At 39.9% G+C, this 20,149-nt stretch overlaps 5 protein-coding genes across 5 annotated transcripts; 4 read left to right on the top strand and 1 right to left on the bottom strand.

Moving 5' to 3' along the window:
- The first annotated feature begins 24 nt into the window (after positions 1 to 24).
- Positions 25 to 1,707, top strand: LOC134178948 (uncharacterized). The gene has a single exon (XM_062645861.1). The coding sequence runs from the start codon at positions 125 to 127 to the stop codon at positions 1,490 to 1,492; it is 1,368 nt and encodes a 455-aa protein (XP_062501845.1). The 5' UTR covers positions 25 to 124; the 3' UTR covers positions 1,493 to 1,707.
- Positions 1,708 to 1,904: 197 nt separating this feature from the next.
- LOC134177938 (uncharacterized) lies at positions 1,905 to 9,104 on the top strand. Its single transcript, XM_062644715.1, has 18 exons — positions 1,905 to 2,190; positions 2,389 to 2,878; positions 4,215 to 4,259; positions 4,315 to 4,432; positions 4,499 to 4,605; positions 4,661 to 4,772; positions 5,298 to 5,447; positions 5,504 to 5,688; positions 5,853 to 5,860; positions 5,926 to 5,991; positions 6,094 to 6,823; positions 7,044 to 7,088; positions 7,153 to 7,270; positions 7,337 to 7,443; positions 8,132 to 8,228; positions 8,289 to 8,438; positions 8,687 to 8,861; positions 8,935 to 9,104. Exons 1-18 carry the CDS (start codon positions 1,929 to 1,931, stop codon positions 8,976 to 8,978), a joined length of 3,009 nt encoding a protein of 1,002 aa, XP_062500699.1. The 5' UTR covers positions 1,905 to 1,928; the 3' UTR covers positions 8,979 to 9,104.
- A 769-nt stretch (positions 9,105 to 9,873) lies between these two features.
- On the top strand, positions 9,874 to 19,302 carry LOC134178370 (syntaxin-16-like). The gene is made up of 10 exons (XM_062645242.1): positions 9,874 to 10,000; positions 10,056 to 10,144; positions 14,783 to 14,801; positions 14,859 to 14,892; positions 17,072 to 17,175; positions 17,239 to 17,401; positions 17,461 to 17,591; positions 18,011 to 18,154; positions 18,216 to 18,296; positions 19,090 to 19,302. Exons 1-10 carry the CDS (start codon positions 9,875 to 9,877, stop codon positions 19,192 to 19,194), a joined length of 996 nt encoding a protein of 331 aa, XP_062501226.1. The 5' UTR covers position 9,874; the 3' UTR covers positions 19,195 to 19,302.
- Positions 15,167 to 16,518, top strand: LOC134178369 (polyubiquitin-like). The gene has a single exon (XM_062645241.1). It carries the CDS (start codon positions 15,231 to 15,233, stop codon positions 16,374 to 16,376), a length of 1,146 nt encoding a protein of 381 aa, XP_062501225.1. The 5' UTR covers positions 15,167 to 15,230; the 3' UTR covers positions 16,377 to 16,518.
- Positions 19,240 to 20,148, bottom strand: LOC134178371 (large ribosomal subunit protein mL52-like). Its single transcript, XM_062645243.1, has 4 exons — positions 20,039 to 20,148; positions 19,572 to 19,639; positions 19,446 to 19,510; positions 19,240 to 19,382 (listed from the first exon to the last, which is right to left on the bottom strand). The coding sequence occupies exons 1-4, from the start codon at positions 20,128 to 20,130 to the stop codon at positions 19,311 to 19,313; spliced, it is 297 nt and encodes a 98-aa protein (XP_062501227.1). The 5' UTR covers positions 20,131 to 20,148; the 3' UTR covers positions 19,240 to 19,310.
- Position 20,149: the final 1 nt, after the last annotated feature.

The following is a 20,149-nucleotide window of genomic DNA, read 5'->3' as shown; positions in this document are numbered from 1 at the left end:
GTGTCGTCACGTGGCATATAGTCTCATGGCTTAGAGTCTCATGACTGTTTTGGCTTGTGACGGCTGTTGTAATCACCGTTTCCCGTGACTCGTCATTCCACAACCGTTGAACTGTTCGTCAACAATGGTGCCGATTTTGTTGTTCGCTCTTGTCTCGTATGTCAATTCTCTCGTTCCTGAAGACGAAATAAGAAACCTTCCTGGATGGAACGCCTCTCTCCCAACACGTCAATACAGCGGCTACATACACGTCGACAGTGGCAAGACGAGATTTCTTCATTACTGGCTTGTTGAGAGCGAAGGTAGTCCGTCTAGTGATCCTCTTGTTATGTGGATGAATGGAGGGCCAGGATGTAGCTCACTAGAAGGATATCTCTACGAGATGGGTCCTCTACACTTCATGGATGACACTCCGAACCAAACACATCCACAGTTTGTTCGAAACCCCAACACTTGGGTGCAGATTGCAAACATGCTGTTTGTTGAAGCTCCTATTGGTGTTGGTTACTCTTACTCGACGAGAGGAAGTGAAGACTTGAAGACTAATGACACACGGACGGCACAGGAGAATCTGCAGTTTCTTCTCAACTTTTTTGCTGCTTATCCGGAATTTAAAGAGAATGATTTTTATGTGATGGGTGAGTCGTATGCGGGTATTTACATTCCTACTCTTGTTGATCAAGTTCGAATCCACAATGAAAATTTGTCTAATAAAATCAATCTGAAAGGATTTATGGTCGGCAATGGTTGCATTGGTAATGCAGTAGGGGCGTGTTCCATGCATGATGGTCTTGCAATCAGACTGAAGTTTTCCTATGAACACGGACTAATCAGTCAAGTTGCTTATGATGAAGTGATCAAGAAATGTGGTGATGGTCTGAAGAATGCATCTCTTGCCTGTGAAGTTGCAATGTCTGAAGCATATTCAAAGACTGGGAATGTTGATATCTATGACATCTACATTCCATGCATCAGTAATAATCCTCAAATCGATGATGAGCAGTTGGTGTGGCGAATTGGGATGCCTGAGGATGATCGTGTAAGAGGTTTGGCTACTTGTATTGATGCTGGTGTGTCTACATCCTACCTTAACACACCTGAAGTTCGACAAGCATTGCATGTTCAACCTGAGAGCGTGATAGGTCGATGGAGAATGTGCAGCCACATCCCGTATGATAGTAATATCAAGTCATTACTTGATATCTATCCGACTCTTATCAAACAGTATCGCACTGTCATTTATAATGGAGACGTGGATGGCTGTGTGCCTTACATTGGTAACGAAGAATGGACATCTGGCTTGGGATTTCCTGTTAAGGAAGCTTGGAGGCCGTGGATGGTAAACGATCAAGTCGCTGGGTATGTTACAACTTACGATGTCAACAACTTCACATTCATTACAGTGAAAGGATCGGGTCACATGGTGCCACAATTTCAGCCTGTCAGTGCTTACGCCATGTTCGAACGTTACATCAAGAAGGAGAAATTTTAGTTTGTACTTGAATGCTTTTATGTGTTATTGGTAAAGAATTATGTTTCTTTTTACCATGTCAATGTGTTGTTATTGGTGTAAAATGTCTTTTTATGTGATTAACGGTATTTTTCATATCACAAATATTGACATGGATTATACTATAATAATGTATGCATCTTGCTCAGCAAGAGGTAACAACATCAATGTCAGAATAAAACACAATATTGAAAGTATTTTCAATCTAGTAGCTACTCTAGTGCAAGTCCAACAGTCTAAGTTAGATGCTGTTAGGGTTGAGCGGACCACAACAATACACTACAACTAAATTTATCATGCAATGAGCACACCAAATGAATACAATGTCATCGTGTTGTAATACCCAAATGAGTGTCGTTGTCTTTAGCGTGCGTTAGGTTTGCGTTAGCGGCAGGGTCTAGCTAGAGTTGCTGACAACATGGAAATGAGACATTTGGTAGATGACGAGTCGTCAGTTGAGGCGTCCTGTGAACAATTCGAGACGCATCGAGGCGTGTGTCAGATGAACGATTTTAGTGCAGCAAATAGTCGAGTTAATCTCAAGAAGCAATTATCTCTTGTGTATGCAGTGGCTGTAGTTGCTGGCACTATGATCGGGTCGGGTATATTCTTCACTCCACACAGAGTGTTGGAGCATTCAGGCTCAGCAGGTGCCTCTCTGTTGGTGTGGATTCTAGCAGGTAGAACACGTTAGCTAGTTGCCAATAACTGCATGATTTGTTAATTATTTAGTTAATTTGTATGTCTGTTTGTCTGTCTGTCTGTCTATCTTTCTTAATGTTTGTCTGTCATTGTCTGTTTGGTTGACTGATTTGTCTGTCCATGTGTTCCTCTTTTGTCTCGACTGCACCTGTTCTGTAGTTTCATGTGAATATTAGGCATTATCAGTCTTGCTGGTGGTTTGTGTTTTTGTGAACTGGGGAGCAGCATTCCACAATCAGGAGGAGAGTATGTGTATCTCACTCGAGCATATGGCCAACTGGTTGGTTTCTTGTATGTGTGGAGTGCCTGCCTTATTCTTCGGCCAGTGTCTCTTGCGATCATCACACTGACTTTTTCTAAATACATTATACAGCCGTTTTATGCTATTGACTGTTCTCCTCCCAGGCTAGCTGTGACGTGTATTGGCATAGCAACAAATATTGTTATTGGAGCTGTGAACGTAGTGAGTGTCAAGGCAACTCTACGACTTATAAATGCACTGCTGATTGGTAAGATTATATCTCTTGCTGGCATTGTTCTTATGGGACTTTACTGGGCTGTAAAATATCAACCGGAGACATTGAGTAAAGGATTTGAGAGCACTACAACAAATGTGAGTGGAATTGGACTCGCTTTTTATTCAGCACTTTGGGCATACACTGGATGGTAAGGAACTACAGTAAGAGATGAAATATTGGCGAGGAATTTATTTTGGCAGATTGGCGGATTTTTCAGCAACTGCCAATGTAAAATCCGCCATTAATTTGGCCACTGAGATATGTTGACGTCATTAGGCACGTGGATCAGCTATCTAACAGCAAAGTGGTGGTATGTCACACGGATGAGGCCACAAGATGGTAGGTAATCCCTGCTTGCCGTCTGTTGTGCCTATGAATGAGGCTGTGAGGCTATGGATGAAGCTGGACTGTCACGTTCACGCGTGTCACGTTCTTTGCACTGACATGGCAGTTCTTCATCACTATGCAGTAGTTGGAGACCAGTAAGTTAGAGAAATATGAGCCACGAACACAGCTGTTATGTCAATCACAAACTCCTCCATGACCACTTATGGTAAGTTATCTAGCAATTGTCAAACAACGATGTCCAACCGCCAAAATGAAATCCGACAATATGCTTTGTACATCAATTTCTTAGCAAACCGCCAAAATAACTTCCCGCCAATGTTTCATCTTATATGGTATGTACTTGTGTTGAGTCATGATATGCTTAACTTAATTAAGCAAACAAGAGCATTAGGCAAGTGTATGCTTGGTAATGACAAATGAAAGGGTGGTTGGAGGAACAACAACAACAAATAGTAATAGTAGTAATATATTTCACTTCGGATACTGAATGTGGTGTTTGGATAAATTGGGAACGTATAAACACTTATGTGGGCAAATAGACAGACAGATAGACGGACGGACGGATCAGCAGACAGACAGACAGACAGAATATGGTCAAGTCACTCTCCCTGGTACGTCTTCCTTGACACTTGTTCCACTTGTGTTTGAGCATTTTGGTCATTACGAGCCATCAGATCCCTACAGGAACTGTCAACCAGGTCGATGGATGATGATGACGGCAATAAAAATGCTAAAGAATTTGTGTGTTGCTGGAGAAAATGATTCTCAACAGCGCTACAATGTTGCAATGCTAAGACTATTGTAAGGAAACTATCACGCCTTTATATATGAGCTCTAGTAATGTAAAGAATGATCACACTCAGTTTTGCGCACATTAGTTTGTCATGTGTATTGACCCTATTGGGTCTCTGGAACATTTTAAATAGTTTTGGTTGTAATCGCATTCATTAATGAAAATATATGAAAACGACAGACAGACACACAGACAGATAGATAAAGAGGTGTGTGGACATTCAAGTAGAAAGACTCATGCACATAGGCACTGTTAAATGGATAGTCATATCCTACTAGGATAACAATCTTTACTAAATAAAAAGTTTGGATCAATGTGTCATGAAATGACAGTTTCTATTTAGGACAGACTTGAATTATATTGCAGAAGAAGTCAAGAATCCACAAAAGTAATAAAATATGACAATACACTAAGTACTTTACACACTGATTTGTTTATGTCAGGAACATTTCACGTGCCATTATAATTGCTGTCATTTTGGTTATCGTTTGCTACTTGGCTGTCAACTTAGCCTATCTGTCAATCCTTGAAAAGTGGGAATTTACTGATGCTGTTGCTATTGTATGGTTCAGTTCATCATTTGTGTACAGATTGAAACAGAGTTGAGTTATTATGCATCAATTGTAGGTGGCTAGTAAGAAAATATTGGGAAATGCTGGCGTTGTCATTACTGTATTGTGTGTTGCCATTTCTACTTTTGGTGCTGCTTGTGGCTCATGTATAACTGCTACTCGGTATGGCGTATATTACGAGTGTTGGTTGTATGATAATTATTGGTTGCTGTGTAAGAGTCTGGTTTGCTGGCGGAAGAATGGGACATTTTCCAAAATCATTTGCTTTGCTACATATTGAATATTTCACACCAGTCATATCTATTATTGCTCATGTAAGACTTCATGCTGTAAGTTTGTTAACCTGATGAAAATAAAGACTGAACAATAAATAAAGTTGATATCAACAAAGACACGTGTATTATTAATCATACAGTTTATCTTATAGAGGTTGTTATTGTATGGTCGGTTGTTAATTTTGTCTTCAAGTTGTGACTAATAGAATTTATGGTTGTTTTTGTGATTACTATTTTATGTAAATGCATAGAGTTTCAATTTCAATTTCTTTTTGGTTATTACTAAGGTATGTGTTTATAGTATATGTAGGGGTATTGAAAAATGGATAGGCTGACAGCAGACAAACACAGGCAGATCTTTAACTGGAAACACAGGTTCACAGTCCGACATGCCTACATACATATATAGAACATATGTACTCAGTATGTACGTAGATATATGGCTTGGTATAAAGAACTTGTTTCTTTACTAACTTAATTGTAAAACCAAAATCGTTAATAGATACATTCATACAGAGACTGACAGTTTCAACAAACGCACAGACAGACAGTTACTAATTTCTATGTATGTAATTTTAGGTAGCTTTGACTTGTGTGTATCTTGCCATTGGCACATTGGAGTCACTCGTTGATTCCTTGTCTTACGTTATGTGGATCGTATACATTTGTGTGTTCATATCAGTCTACATCCTTCGACGTAAGGAACCAAACTTGGAAAGACCATACAAGGCAAGAAAATGAGTTGCTTCACAAATGGTCGATATTAACAGAAATTTTTGTGTTAGGTGTGGGTGTGGTTACCAGCCTGTATGGTGTTAGTCGGCATCTACCTTGTGGTTGTTCCTCTCATTCAAAATCCATACTACTTTCTCATTCTGCTTTTTTATGTTCCCGGTGTTATTATCTATTATTTATTTGTAAAAGGGAAGAGTTACTGTTCAAAGCTTAGACGACTTAATGGTGAGTTTTGGTAAAAATTGTAGATTATCTGTTTTAATCTTGTTGTCAGCAGATGTTGCAACGAATGTGTTAATGCATCTTTCCAATAGTGCGCAAGAATCATTTTGATTAACTTATAACTATGATATTGGTTATGAGTATCTCATTTTTCTTAACATATTATTGTGCACATAGCATTACAGGTATAGACAATTTTAAATGAGATTGTAAACGAAGTGTGGAGTGCTTTTTATTTCATTTGCAATAGGACACGTTTTTCACACTGTGGCAAAGTATACAAACAGGGTGTGTAGTAGGTTCAATGTACGTACTGGTAATGCACTGTATGCATATGCATGCACACTAGTGTATGTAATAAATAAATAAATAAATTAATTAATTAATGAGCCAAAGTGCCTCGGGAAGCGGACCGTAGTTAATGTGCGCTCGGTTTGCCGTGCTGTACGTAGTACTAGAGGTGTACGTGTACATGTGATAATGAAGGACGTACACGAAGATGGTAAACAGAGTTTACCCAAGGAAATTTCTCTTTTGTCTGCTATCACAATGATTGCTGGCATGATAATTGGATCAGGAATATTTTTCACTCCCTTTGAAACGTTGAGCAACTCTGGTTCTGTTGGTGCAGCATTTATCGTGTGGACAGCAGCAGGCTTTCTAGCAGTGGGTGGTGGCTTATGTTACTGTGAGTTAGGCAGCAGCTTGCCTCATTGTGGTGGAGAGTTGGTGTATTTCAATCGCGCCTATGGCCAGCTTGCTGGGTTTCTGTATGTTTGGATGGCAGCACTATTTTCTCGTCCTGTGTCGCAAGCTGTTATTTGCGTTGCATTTGCTAGCTACTTTGTTCAGCCATTGTATAATAATAGTGGCAAATTGCCTTCGAGATTTCTCATTTCATGTGTTGGTGTTGCAGCTGCTATGGTGCTAGGAGTTGTGAATGCTGTCAGTTCTAGAGCAGCTGTTCGAATGATTGTTGTACTTGCATACTGCAAGATTGTTGCTCTTATTGGAATTGTACTTATGGCTGGGTACTGGGCTGTCATGTATGGACCAGAGAGTTTATCGACTGGCTTTAAGGGAACAGTTAAAGATCCACGAATGATTGGTCTTGCATTTTATGGGGCTTTGTGGGCTTTCGATGGATGGTAATTGCGAATTTGTTGACTGATCAATATACTTGCAATTTTATTGCAAAAGAATGCAAAACACTTGTAGAATAATGTATGCTTTCTACTAGAAATTGGGATTGAAATATACACGTATTGTAGGTCATGACTTGTATGTACTTTGTACTAAATCACTTTAAATTTAGATAAATCATATGTCACTGTTGCTAGTTAATTAAGTTCAACTGTTGTTTCACAGGCAAAATCTGAATTTTGTTGCAGAGGAAATACATGATCCACAGAGGTTTGATGTGAAAGATTGATATATAGTTGAGATCAATTTGCTATAGTGTTATGTGGTGTTTCAGAAATCTTCCAAGAGGAATACTCATGGGGCTTTTGATTGTTATTGTATGCTATTTGGCTGTCAACTTATCTTATTTTACTGTTTTGTCTAAATCCGAGTTCTCAGACGCTGTTGCTAATGTATGTTGTTGTCACAGATTTGTTGAATATGTACAGGTTGAATATACTGTTATAATTGTGTTAAAGGTTGCTGGTGTGAAAGTTCTTGGAAAGACTGGGAATTTTGTTGTTCCTTTGTGTGTAGCATTATCTACTCTTGGAGCTGCTTGTGGGTCATGTATGGTATCATCTAGGTCTGTGCACTTGGTTAATTTGTTTTTATTCCATAATTCTGAAGACCTTATAAATGCATGACAATCATTAAACCGAAATGTCTTTCATGTTGAATATGTTCTGCTGTTTGTCTGTTTATGTGTCTTTCTGTCTGTTTCTGTCTGTCTTTCTGTCTGTCTGTCTGTCTGTCTGTCTTTCAATCCTCATATATTTCAAACATGAACACTACTACAGGCTAATGAAGAGAAGGTGAGTTTAAGCAGGCTCTATGCGGCCACTACAACTATACTGCTATCTATACCTAATGTATGTAAAATTGTGTGACAAAGTCATCTACAGTGTTACAACTATTAAAGGTAAGAATAGAAATTTTTTTTGCTATTGTCTTTGCATTGCACCGCTGTAGTGTTATTGAAAACCGCTTTCGCCAAAAGCACATAAACTCATTGCAGTTATTGTTGCCAGCATCTGTCTTTCTGTCTGTCTGTCTGTCTGTCTGTCTGTCTGTCTGTCTGTCTGTCAATGGTAGCTGTCTGTCTGCCTGCCTGTCTGTCTGTCTTTTGGGTGCTATCCGTCTTTCAGTATGTTTTCAACTAAGCTTTAAGGACTGCCTGTGAAGGAAAGACCATACATTGTTTAGAGCAAATTTTCTCACTTGCATCTGTTTGTTGTTTATTATATTATGTAATTATTTAGTTTTTCTATTAGAATATTGGTTGCTGCGGGGCGAGAAGGTCTTCTTCCTAAACTTGTTTCTATACTGCACAAGGAAAAATCTACTCCAATCATTGCCATTGTTATTCATGTCTGGATAATTGCGTTTTGTGTATTGTTAGACGGATTTAATTGTGTTCGAATGTTTTAGATTATTTTAAGCTGCATCTTTATCTCAGTTGGTACTTTAGAATCTCTAGTGAATGCATTCTCTTTTATTCAATGGATCATTTGTGGAGCTGCGTTTATGTCAGTTTATGTTCTCAGGTGGAAAGAGCCAGATTTAAACAGACCTTACAAGGTACAATTATACAATGCCTATTTACAATAATTGATAGTAGTAGTAGTAGTAGTAGTAGCAGCAGCAGCAGCAGCAGCAGCAGCAGCAGTGTGTGTGTGTGTGTGTGTGTGTGTGTGTGTGTGTGTGTGTGTGTGTGTGTGCGCGCGCGCGCGCGGCCAAGTCGTAGCATGGGAAATGGGTGCTCATCTTAGATGCATGTCTTCTTCTGCTGTCTAACAGTTTACTAAGTTTACTATTCGTTGTGACAGGTGTGTATTTGGCTACCTGGTCTTATGACGCTTGTGAGTGCGTACTTGGTTATTGTACCCATTCTACAACACCCATCATACTTTCTAATTACTCTGCTGCTTGTGCCTGGAATAGCAGTGTTTTTTGTATTCTTCAAAGACCACATGAAGTGTAAGAAACTAAGACAATTAAATGGTAAGTATTGATTTCAATGAACAGTGGCTCAACTATTTCAATAACATTACCATGACTCATTTAATTAACGTAGATGCTATGATTGCAAAGTCAATGATTCTATTCAACTCAAGTTGATCAACAAATGTACAGTATAGTGAGAAGCTTAATTTATTGACAGTGTCTTACTGTAGCTTATGGTAATGCAATATTAATATTATTGTTATCATTGAATATTTTTACAGTACAAATTGAAAGAGTATACAGTTAACATCTGATTAGCTTTGTGCCTGACGTTGGTGTATCACACACGCGCGCGCGCGCGCACACACACACGCACACACACACACACACACACACACACACACACACACACACACACACACACCACACACACACACCACAACTAAACATCAGGAGCTGCACATTTCTTGGTCATGGCCCCCAGCTAACAGCTGCATGGGTCCCTGTGCGCTACTCAGGAGAACTTTGGGCCTGCACTTAGCAATCTCCCGGAGCCAGGCCAGGTACTCACAGGAGCACCGGCTTGTGAAGCCAACTGAGGTGTGAGCACTTGAAGTCTCATCTGGACCTCAGTGGCTGATGTCCCGTCATAGCTGATGGCTTCATGCTTAGGGCCCCATGTAGTCAAAAGACCAGGTACAGGAGTTGAGAAAAGCACTTGTGTGTGAGTTTCTTGTTCAAAGAAATTATGCCATAGCTCGCCATTACTGTGACTTGAACTTGCAACCCTCTACCAATTGAGCTACAGCATCACACACACTAGCCAGTGTACTACTGTACTGGGTGTAGACATGTATTGCTTTGACATAATTTGCAATTTGCACAATTGGAGTTTGGTCTGACAATTCAGGAGAGGCCAAGTTCAGATAAGGCTGGTGCATTGGTGTGGCACCAAGAACGGCATAGCGTCAGTTGGGCCACCCCTGTTCTCGTAGTGTGTGCCTCGTTTCCTCGCGCACGAGTGTTTGGAAAATCGAGGCTGTTTAGCATCTCGTCGAGACACTTTGCGCATGTGCAATGTCATTATGTCTCAAGGAAGGCGACTAGAGAAATTGGTGACTAGGAGCCACACGGAAGTATTCCTGCGTTTTCGAAGTAGTGTACTAGGAGCAAAGCAGTCTGGACTGTCTGATGATGTCAGCACCTCTAAATTGTAATGACGTCACGAAATTTACGGACGACTGTGTGTAGGGAGACGATAGGGTGGCTTTGGTACGGGTAGGAGAGTCATCAGATGCACAATTTGGAAGACTAGAGAGAGAAAAGCTACCGCCAGAATGGTGAGACATAACCTTGTCACTTGCCTAAGTGAGATCTAGAGTCTAGGAGTTTAGTTGTGTTAAGATTTAGTGGTGTTGTTTATGTACTGTAAATATATTTATTGTTAAATTAAGGTCTTTGATTTGGGATAAGTTTAACAACAAATGACGGAAATGAGTGGTCATTTATGGACTTGATATAGCACTACACTGTACTTGCTGGGTATCATTCTAATTTAGTATCAACAGTAAAAGGTCAATACATGTACACACACACACACACACACACACACACACACACACACACACACACACACATATATATATGTATATATATATATATGTATATATATATATATATATATATACAGTACTGTGCAAAAGTTTTAGGTCACCCTGGTTACTTCACTAATCTGGAGGAAGAAAGTGGACTACAGTCAACAGCTACAGCTTTATTGTATCACAAACAACAAAAAACATCTTGCATACTACTCACAAGTAATCTTGACAAAGAAATATTGTTTAGTACTTAGTGTGTCCTCCATGAGCAGCAATTACTGCAGCACACCTGCAAGGCATCGAATCTACAAGGTTTGTGGTAACAGCCCTGGTGGTGGTATTCCACACTTGGAAAACAGCTGCTGTCAACTCTTGCTTGTTCCTGCAGGGTTCCTTCTCTAGTCGGCGTTTCATTTCATCCCAAAGTCATTCTAGCCATCTGCATAGCAACGGCGACATCACAACGTGAACTCGTAGTGCACTTTGACGTTCTCGTTAGCTACAGCCTGTCTACAGCAAGAATATAACTGATGAAATACTGTTCAATATCTCCAGACAGTATGTGATCTCAAGACGTTCATATTTCAGGTGCAGAACTACATTTTCATACAACCTTAGAACAATATCTGGGTGACCTAAAACTTTTGCACAGTACTGTATATATATATATATATATATCCAAAGATGTGTGTGTGTGGTCACATCATTGATCAGTTTGGGGACCATGCCTTGAGCTGTGGAAGTGGCCCCTTGCGAACAAAACGGCATGACAGTTTGAGGGATATTGTCTGGCATGCTTTTCACATCGACAATAGTGGAGTTAAGAAGGAACAGAGAATAGGTGGCCGAGATCTTCATTGACCAGGTGGCATTTATCATCCTGATTTTACCAATGGAAAACCTGGTTTCTTTGACATAACTGTTAGAAATTCCTTCCAACCCAGCTATATCATTGCCGCTGCAACCAGTGCTGGTGCTGCCACATTGGCAGGTGAAATGGAAAAGATGCCTGCCATGATGATGTTGTTGCTGCTGCTGGCGGAGAGTTCTTCCCTCTGGCTTTGGAGACCCTAGGTTATTGGACACCTTCAAGCTTGAAGACTCTAAAGATTATCGCATTGAAGACTACCACCTGTAACACAACAGCCCTTTCTCAAGCCTTCCAGAACCTCATTGAACAATTATCTGTGAAACTCTGGTTATTTAATGCTTGTTTAGTACACGGCTGTATGCAACTGCATTCTTCTAGTGACTCTCTTTGGGACTTGCTCACTTAGTATATGTTGATGTTACACATGTGTAAAAAAATTAAATTAATATATATATATATATATATCACAGGGTACGGTAGTACCCTGTATGTAGGGATTGACCAGGTTGTGTGGGCGTGGTCAGATTTTTAGACCTTCCGAAATCACCTTAAAATGCGGCTAAATATCTTGAAAACAACAGATAGAACCTTGCAAGTTCAACTACGCTTGACAACTTCTGAATTGATCTAACTCTTTGACTACGGCATATCTAAAGCCAAAACTTTGGGAAATGACGTAGAATAAGCCGACCTGTATTCTTTTGATGATAGAAATGGAAACATCTAAGAAAAAAGATTTCTAGAATGGATTTGAACCTGCTACCCTACTTACGTTCAACCGCAATTGTTGTAAGCAATTGTTAACAAACAATAACCAGGCAGCCAATCGCAAGCTCTTGCTACATTGCATGAAGCAGTTTAGGTACACGTGTACGAACAAGACGACAAGAATTCTTGACACATTTTGTGGTTGAAAAATCTGAAAGCCTACAGTTAGGCAAAGAATCGCGCTCTTGAATCGCACGAGCAAACGCAAGAAGTGCACGTAATTAATTAATTAGAAGTGACATTGGACGTCATCGCAATCGCAGACGCGATATACCTCTTCTTGCCGTAGTTGGAACACCAACGCCTTCAAGCATTTGAATTATGGCAAAAGCAAATTAATTCGGATCGCTTCCATCACGAAATATTGACTTTGCAGCGCTCGGAATGTGACGTTTGTTATGAGCTTAGAGGTGTGATCTACGATAAAAATTTTGCGGTTGTCTAGTACTACCGTATTATATTTAAGACTGAACTCTCGCAAATCGAAGACCTCGTACTGTGTACAAGCCGGTCGCTTGTAGAAGTCGAGCTTTTGTTCAAGACGCTCGGCACGTGCATACACACGCTTGGTCACGTGCACGACCGCAAATGTCGGCGTGTGCGTGTAGCGTTCAATGACACTTGGCCAACAATGATGAAGAAGAAAAGCTGACGCTGCAGAAACTGGCATCTCGATTCTCATAGTAGTGACACGTCTATCTAAGGTAGTTAACGAATCTTGTGTTTCAATTAAGTGGTCTAGATAACAAACTCATCAGCATTCTGTAATGTGATGCATGACCATCAATGGAAATGCGAGCTTGCTTTGTTGCCCACACCAAGAACTTTAGTTGTTTAAATGCTAATACTCATACCCTACTAGACACAAATTAAAATTATGAAAGCATGCATCTAGAAATTGTTGTAGACAACCAGGAGATCTAACAGCTAATCATCTGCGTAAATTCCTTCTTCAATCTCAACCTTTTGCGCGATATCGAAATATTTTGCAGTACACACACACACTTTATTTATACATTGCTCAAAACATGTCTAAATTTGTGAAAATAACTATCAGGGCAATAGGCCCAGCTATTACTAAGGTCTCTATGTCAAACACTTGATCGAGGGGAAAAGAAATCATACTGTATTTTACCCTCAATTTATTCACTATGCTAAGTAGTTTGTCCTCGATAATGCTGCATTCACCTTTTGAAGGCAAGTAGACAGTTGAATAGCCCAAGTAGAATTGAGTAGATGGCATGTTCAGGACAGCCGGTGCCAGTGCCGAAGCTTCTCTCAAGGTTTCCTCCACATTTTTTCCATCTTCCATACACTAGCTTCTACTCACACACGCACACATGCACGCTCACACACACACACACACACACACACACACACACACACACACACACACACAACTACATGCATGTATGCTCGTAGCTCTGAAGCGAGTAGAACACAGCTTCATACTTACTAGTGGTATTATTGCAACTAAATGTGACGTCTGATTCAAACCACCTATACACAAACACTGCATAGCTCTTAGCATATTTTGCAAGTACACTGTAAACCTAAGATCCACATGCTCGAGATATGAGACTATACATGTAGACCAAGTATGATTTAGGAAATGTGTATTTTTGTTAGGCTATAAAATCTTTGTTTAATATTAACTAATGGAGTAGGCTGTGCTTTTGCACTCTTAAAAACTTACCAAACTAGAATTTTAAAACTTTTTCTCTGAAAAAAGAAATAAATGTAGGGATTGTATAAAAAGTAATAGAAACAAGATCTATAGATAATGTTAACCAAAGCCAGACATCATTAGTGAATCCTTCCAACCACATTCCCTACATTTTACTTTTAGTGGGTTGGAAGGATTCACTAATGTCTGGCTTTGGTTAATATTATCTAGAGATCTTGTTTCTATTACTTTTTATACAATCCCTACATCTCTTTCTTTTTTCAGAGAAGAAGTTTTTAAAATTCTATATATATTTAGGTTCACAGAGCCAGAAGATGTAGATATTGATTGTTTTAGGGTTCAGTTCATTACTGGTCAGTGTAAGAAATTTATTAAGGGCACTTTTGATTGACTTCTCCCAGCCTCTTCCAGAACTGGAAGAGGGGAGGAGGGGGGATGGAAAGGCTTTTGATTGACAGTCTTCCTCTTCCGAAAGACTTCCAGCTCCTGGCTGGAAGAGAGGAGTGGTTACACATGCTCAGTCTCGCATGTTACATCCGTATGGCACATACTCGTCTAGCTCTCCATCTAACAAGAGTAGTAACTCATCATACTCAAACAGTTCTAGAGCGTAATTTACACAAGCAACAACTACCCTGAGATCCATGCGTGCTCTAACTGAGCATGCGCAATCAATCTCCCACTCTTCCAGAATGGGAAGAGCGTTCAATTGGGTTCAGTCTTCCAGTCTCTTCCAAAAGAGGTCAATCGAATGCGCCCTAAGTCTATGACCGCTGGGCATATGTCAACATTTTTATTAGGAGAATTATGTTAACATCTTTAGTATTGACCAGTTTGTATGAACAAGATTTTATGCAATTGCAATGGTTACTAGTTTTGACATCAGACAATTACATTATACTGTAGTACCTACTGTACTGTGATTCTAATGGTAACAATAAACTGTGACTGTTTCTCTTGTTTTCAACTTGCCTAATATTAATCAACAGAATTTGTCTACTGCGGCTATGTACTGAAGCTGCCATATGTTTCTTATTGCTTGTTTTTGTTGTAGGACTTCACGTATTGATGAGGTGGAAATCCATGTCTGTTGTTTGTTTCCATGGTTTGCCTAGTGCCTTGTGTGTTAGATATCTCTTGAAATTACGAGAATCAAGCAAAAAAGTAAGATTAGCTAATTAGAAATTGTGGTAGGTGATGTCGATATTACAAGAATACGTAAGTAAGGGTGTACAGTAGTGGGTGTGTACAGTAGTGGGTGTGTAAGTAGTGGGTGTGTACAGTAGTGGGTGTGTCAGTAGTGGGTGTAATATCCGCCGACATATCACGTGCGTCAGCTAGGTGTGTCATGCCGACGTTGCATGATGTGGCGTGATTTGACACGGAGGTCTGTGATTGGCTGCCGATTCAGTCTCTACATCATAAAGCGCTCACCCCAGCGACCTCATTCATTCTACCGACGTGACTGAATAGGCGGTTGAGTTTGTGATTTCTCTCAAAGAATGCAGATCTTCGTGAAAACGCTTACTGGTAAGACCATTACCCTCGAAGTCGAAGCGAGCGACACCATCGAAAACGTGAAGGCGAAAATCCAAGACAAGGAAGGAATCCCGCCCGACCAGCAGCGTCTCATTTTCGCGGGGAAACAACTGGAGGACGGTCGTACTCTAAGCGATTACAACATCCAGAAAGAGTCTACTCTCCATCTTGTGCTTCGTCTGAGAGGTGGTATGCAGATCTTTGTCAAGACTCTAACCGGAAAAACCATCACATTGGAAGTGGAAGCGAGCGATACAATTGAGAACGTGAAAGCTAAAATCCAGGACAAGGAAGGAATCCCACCCGACCAACAGCGTCTTATCTTTGCAGGCAAACAGCTCGAAGATGGGCGTACTCTGAGTGACTACAACATTCAGAAAGAATCCACTCTCCACCTTGTGCTCCGTCTCCGTGGTGGTATGCAAATCTTTGTCAAAACGCTGACGGGTAAAACCATCACGTTGGAAGTGGAAGCGAGCGACACCATCGAGAACGTGAAAGCAAAAATTCAAGATAAGGAAGGCATCCCACCCGATCAACAGCGTCTCATTTTCGCTGGTAAACAACTGGAAGACGGCCGCACGTTGAGCGATTACAACATCCAGAAAGAATCTACCCTCCATTTGGTGCTTCGTTTGAGAGGCGGTATGCAAATCTTTGTCAAAACGCTGACAGGCAAAACCATCACGCTGGAAGTGGAAGCGAGCGACACCATCGAGAACGTGAAGGCAAAAATTCAAGACAAGGAAGGAATTCCCCCGGATCAGCAGCGTCTCATCTTTGCTGGCAAGCAACTTGAGGACGGCCGTACTCTGAGCGACTACAATATTCAAAAGGAATCGACGCTTCATTTGGTTCTTCGTCTCAGGGGAGGCATGCAAATTTTTGTGAAGACCCTCACTGGTAAAACTATCACGCTTGAGGTTGAAGCTAGTGACACCATCGAGAACGTAAAGGCAAAAATTCAAGACAAAGAAGGTATTCCTCCTGACCAGCAGCGCCTTATCTTTGCTGGTAAGCAGCTAGAGGACGGGCGCACTCTGAGCGACTACAACATTCAGAAAGAGTCTACTCTTCATCTTGTTCTCCGTCTCCGCGGGGGCAATTAGACATTGAAAAACATCAGAAAGCGAACTTGATTCTAGCTACTAGTATGTGTGTGTTTGTGTGTAAGGGAACGAAGCGTACTTTGTAGTGACTGCTGTATGTGAAATTCCAATTATTAGAAAAGGATTGCTGCATTCATTGAAATTTCTTGTGGTCACAGCCTCTGCAAGTCTATTGGGAAATCCTGTGACGTTGGTTTAAACTTTATGCTTTCCACCTAGAAACATGATGGCTTTACTCTGCCAATCCTTGATGAGTCTAGTTCCATAGCATATATACTACATACTGTATACACTAGTACAAATAGGAAGTACTCTGTAATGATGTCTACACTCTCTTCTGAGAACTTGAATAATGCAGGTGGTGCAATATGGACATCCTCAGGACCTGCATGCATGTGCAGCTGGTGCAGCTGGTATAGTTAGAAATAATCAGCAACTGATTGACCATGCAGGAGGCAATGAAGTGATTCTTAGTACATTAGACAAGCAAGCGAGCAAATCTAAAATAAGACAGTCATACCTTTTTTACTAGCTTGTGCTGCTTTTGTGTTTGAGGTGTGTGTTCCATTATGTTGCCTATTATTAGACCAATTTTGCACAAATGGTTCTATTCTATTGCACCATGAACATGTTGCTTGCTAGTCTCTAATTCTTCTTGTCCTATACAGTACTGTACGTGTTATTATTTCATCTAGTGAACAAACTAAGCGAGCTACATGATGAGCATATGTACAGGCCATCACTGGATGACACACAAAAGGAACACGAAATTGAAATCATGACCAAAGAAATTACAGAGGTCTGTTACCCTGGATAGAGACAATATCGACTATCACCAGCTTATCATCGCAAATTTCTGTAGATGTTTCATCGATGTCAAAAATCAATTCGAGGCATTGGGTCGAGAAGTAAGGATGGATCGAAGGAAGAGCAAGTCATGGCAAGGAATGTAATGTCGTCTCTTGCTGCAAGTCTGCAGGAGCTGTCTATATCGTTCAGAAAGGGACAGTCAAATTACTTGAGACGTTGGGCTTGTTGCTTCCTAGTTTGTTGTTTGCTTTAGCTCACTGGTGTCTGTTTGAAGGAATGAAGAATCGTGAGTCTCAATGGTCAGATATGACTTTACCGACAGTCGGAGCAGCAGCTGCTACTGGAGGGGCACAGAGCTCACTAATGGCTGAGGAACAGTTGCCAGAAGATGAACTTTATGATAGAGTTAGTTACACACACACACACACGCACACACACACACACACACACACACACACACACACACACACACACAGCAAACACATTTTGCTTCAGTTCATGCAATATGTTTTTATTTATTGTTATCTATCATGTTCTTTTAGTCTTAATTATGTATGTTTGTAGGCACATGTGTTTGTGTTTCATAGTGGATGTTCAATGTGTACGTTGGCTAGTTTGTTTGTGTATATTGCATCTTATATTTGTATCTGTTTGTCTGTCTGTTTGTTTGTCTATTTGTATGTTTGTATGTTTGTTTGTCTGTGTGTTTGTTTGTATGTCTGTGTGTTTGTCTTTGTTTGCCTGTTTGTTAATTTATTGCTCTGATGTTGTATCCAGTATCACATCTGAAAGTGCAAACAATTTCATGGATTTTTATTTTTCAGGGTTTCACAGACCACCAGCTCATGCTGGTTGAAGACAATACAGAAGTGATCGAAGAACGGGAACGGCAAATACGTTCTATTGTTGAATCAATCTCACAACTCAATGAAATTTTTAGAGATCTGGCTACAATGATTGTTGAACAGGTAGACAAATGGAACAAGTCAATTCAAATCAGGTAGCTGTAGCTGACATTGTCAATTCCAGGGAACTGTTCTAGACAGAATAGATTACAATATTGAGCAAACATCTACTAGTGTGGAGAAAGGACTTCAGCAACTTGAACAGGTATATAGTATTGATTGTGCAGCTACGTCAAGAATGATGCGGTAGCTCTAACTTCGATGACATGACCTAACATTGTCAAGTACTGAAAGGGTGGACAGCAAACACAGTTATTTTGGGATGCATGTGTTTGTGCATTCCCAACCATTTTGGCCAGACACAAGCTGCCTGCACATGCGCAGTAGCTGCTGTCGTAACAGAGCTAAGTTTTTGATGGTGTAACATCAACTAGAAAGTCTTTGCTACCTTCAAAGAAATGAAATGGTAGTCAAGAGTCGGCTGTATCATCTGTTGTGTACTATTGCATATGTAATATGCTCTGAATTTCGTTTGGATTGTCTAGCAAGCATCTGTTTTAGAATCACTATTTTGTCTATTTCAGAATGGTTAAAATATACAAAAATGAATGCATGCCTGGATTCAACTCAAACAACCACTCACTTTGTAGTGAACAAAGCTACTTCAATATGTGTGTCAATATAGTAGACTGATGGATATCACATGATTGCCATGTCAAGTCACAGGTTTACGTATCTGACCTTCAACAACATTACCATGACCCCTGGAGAGATTTCTAAGGAATCCACAACATTTGTGATCACCCCACCTGCAATACTAAAGACTAAACAGTTATCCTAGCATGCAGTATAGAGCAGAAACACATTGTGAAAGAACATGTGGTTAGAATGGCATTATATGCATGAGCCACATCATCTCTGAATTTACTCGTCAAGTTAAACATAATGAATCATTGAGTGTGATTTGCTTTGAATATCATAATTTTGTATATCTGTAGGCTGAGAAGACACAGAGGAAGTCTCGTAAGACACTCTGTATAATTGTGCTTGCTGTCGTCGTTATCGTCATGTTGCTCGGTTACATTATCTTCAAAGTGAAGTAATGATACTGCAATTCTGATAGAACTTAGAATGCACGTCGTTTGCTGTTAATGTTCCCTACTATTTACAGTAATTTGTATGGAAATAAGACACATTATTGTTCGTATTGAGTTGTTGCTTATGTGTCTTCGTCTCGATATGCTTTCTTCTTTGCTTCGTTCATCTCTTGCGTCAGTGTAAGGACTCGCGTCTAGTGGAAAGAAAATTAGACTTAAATTCATTACAAGTCTGGCTGACTTGTTTCAATACTTACAGCCACAGCTTCTCTTCTCCTCTGTCTTGCTATCTTTCTCTTACTATCAGGTGCAGGCTGCCCATCTAAATACAATCAACACTACACCTTGTGCACTGATCTACAACACCAACATGTTTGACTTACTAGCATACGACCAGTCAGGTAGATCAGTCAGTGGTCCATACTCATTGCCACTTCTTGCCAAGCCTTTGCTACATACCATACACAATCCAACAAAAATATATTTTAGTGCACATTATTTGTTGAATGTGACGATTTAAAGATCAAAGTTCAGCTTTGTCAGTACATTTATTTATTTATTTATTTACTTACTACTTATATTATTTATTATTTAATTATTTATTTATTATTATTTATTTACTTACTACTTACATTATTTATTTATTATTATTTATTTACTTACTACTTATATTATTTATTTTATTATTTATTATTTATTTACTTACTTACTACTGTATTGAGATATTTTAATTATATTTATTATTTTTTATTTATTTATTTATTTTATTTGCAGTATTTGAATCATACTACAAACTAACAAATCTATACCACCCAAACCCACATAACTAATTAAAACTTGACAGATTTACCTCACTCTCCACTTCTGTCCAGCACACAACACAGGGCACGTACTCAGCGAACGACTAAGAAACACGGCATACAAGCGCACGGCCATGCTCATTGAATTTTTCTAAAGCTCC

This window comes from Corticium candelabrum, chromosome 4, assembly GCF_963422355.1.
Source record: "Corticium candelabrum chromosome 4, ooCorCand1.1, whole genome shotgun sequence".
Classification (NCBI taxonomy): Eukaryota; Metazoa; Porifera; class Homoscleromorpha; order Homosclerophorida; family Plakinidae; genus Corticium; species Corticium candelabrum.
Note: the sequence above shows the minus strand (reverse complement) of the source record. Positions and strands in the feature narration are given on the sequence as shown.

What these genes read in the sequence shown, in the direction of transcription:
- LOC134178948 (XM_062645861.1), top strand. Translation starts at nt 125, where the DNA reads ATGGTGCCGATTTTGTTGTTCGCTCTTGTCTCGTATGTCAATTCTCTC.
- LOC134177938 (XM_062644715.1), top strand. Translation starts at nt 1,929, where the DNA reads ATGGAAATGAGACATTTGGTAGATGACGAGTCGTCAGTTGAGGCGTCC. An exon ending in GTTGGTGTGGATTCTAGCAG is followed by an intron (nt 2,191 to 2,388) that starts GTAGAACACGTT and finishes TGTGAATATTAG; the next exon opens with GCATTATCAGTCTTGCTGGT. An exon ending in ACTTGGAAAGACCATACAAG is followed by an intron (nt 5,448 to 5,503) that starts GCAAGAAAATGA and finishes TTTTTGTGTTAG; the next exon opens with GTGTGGGTGTGGTTACCAGC.
- LOC134178370 (XM_062645242.1), top strand. Translation starts at nt 9,875, where the DNA reads ATGTGCAATGTCATTATGTCTCAAGGAAGGCGACTAGAGAAATTGGTG. An exon ending in TGACCAAAGAAATTACAGAG is followed by an intron (nt 17,176 to 17,238) that starts GTCTGTTACCCT and finishes AAATTTCTGTAG; the next exon opens with ATGTTTCATCGATGTCAAAA. An exon ending in AAGATGAACTTTATGATAGA is followed by an intron (nt 17,592 to 18,010) that starts GTTAGTTACACA and finishes TTTATTTTTCAG; the next exon opens with GGTTTCACAGACCACCAGCT.
- LOC134178369 (XM_062645241.1), top strand. Translation starts at nt 15,231, where the DNA reads ATGCAGATCTTCGTGAAAACGCTTACTGGTAAGACCATTACCCTCGAA.
- LOC134178371 (XM_062645243.1), bottom strand. Translation starts at nt 20,130, where the DNA reads ATGAGCATGGCCGTGCGCTTGTATGCCGTGTTTCTTAGTCGTTCGCTG. An exon ending in ACCTGACTGGTCGTATGCTA is followed by an intron (nt 19,511 to 19,571) that starts GTAAGTCAAACA and finishes GATTGTATTTAG; the next exon opens with ATGGGCAGCCTGCACCTGAT. An exon ending in GGAGAAGAGAAGCTGTGGCT is followed by an intron (nt 19,383 to 19,445) that starts GTAAGTATTGAA and finishes TCTTTCCACTAG; the next exon opens with ACGCGAGTCCTTACACTGAC.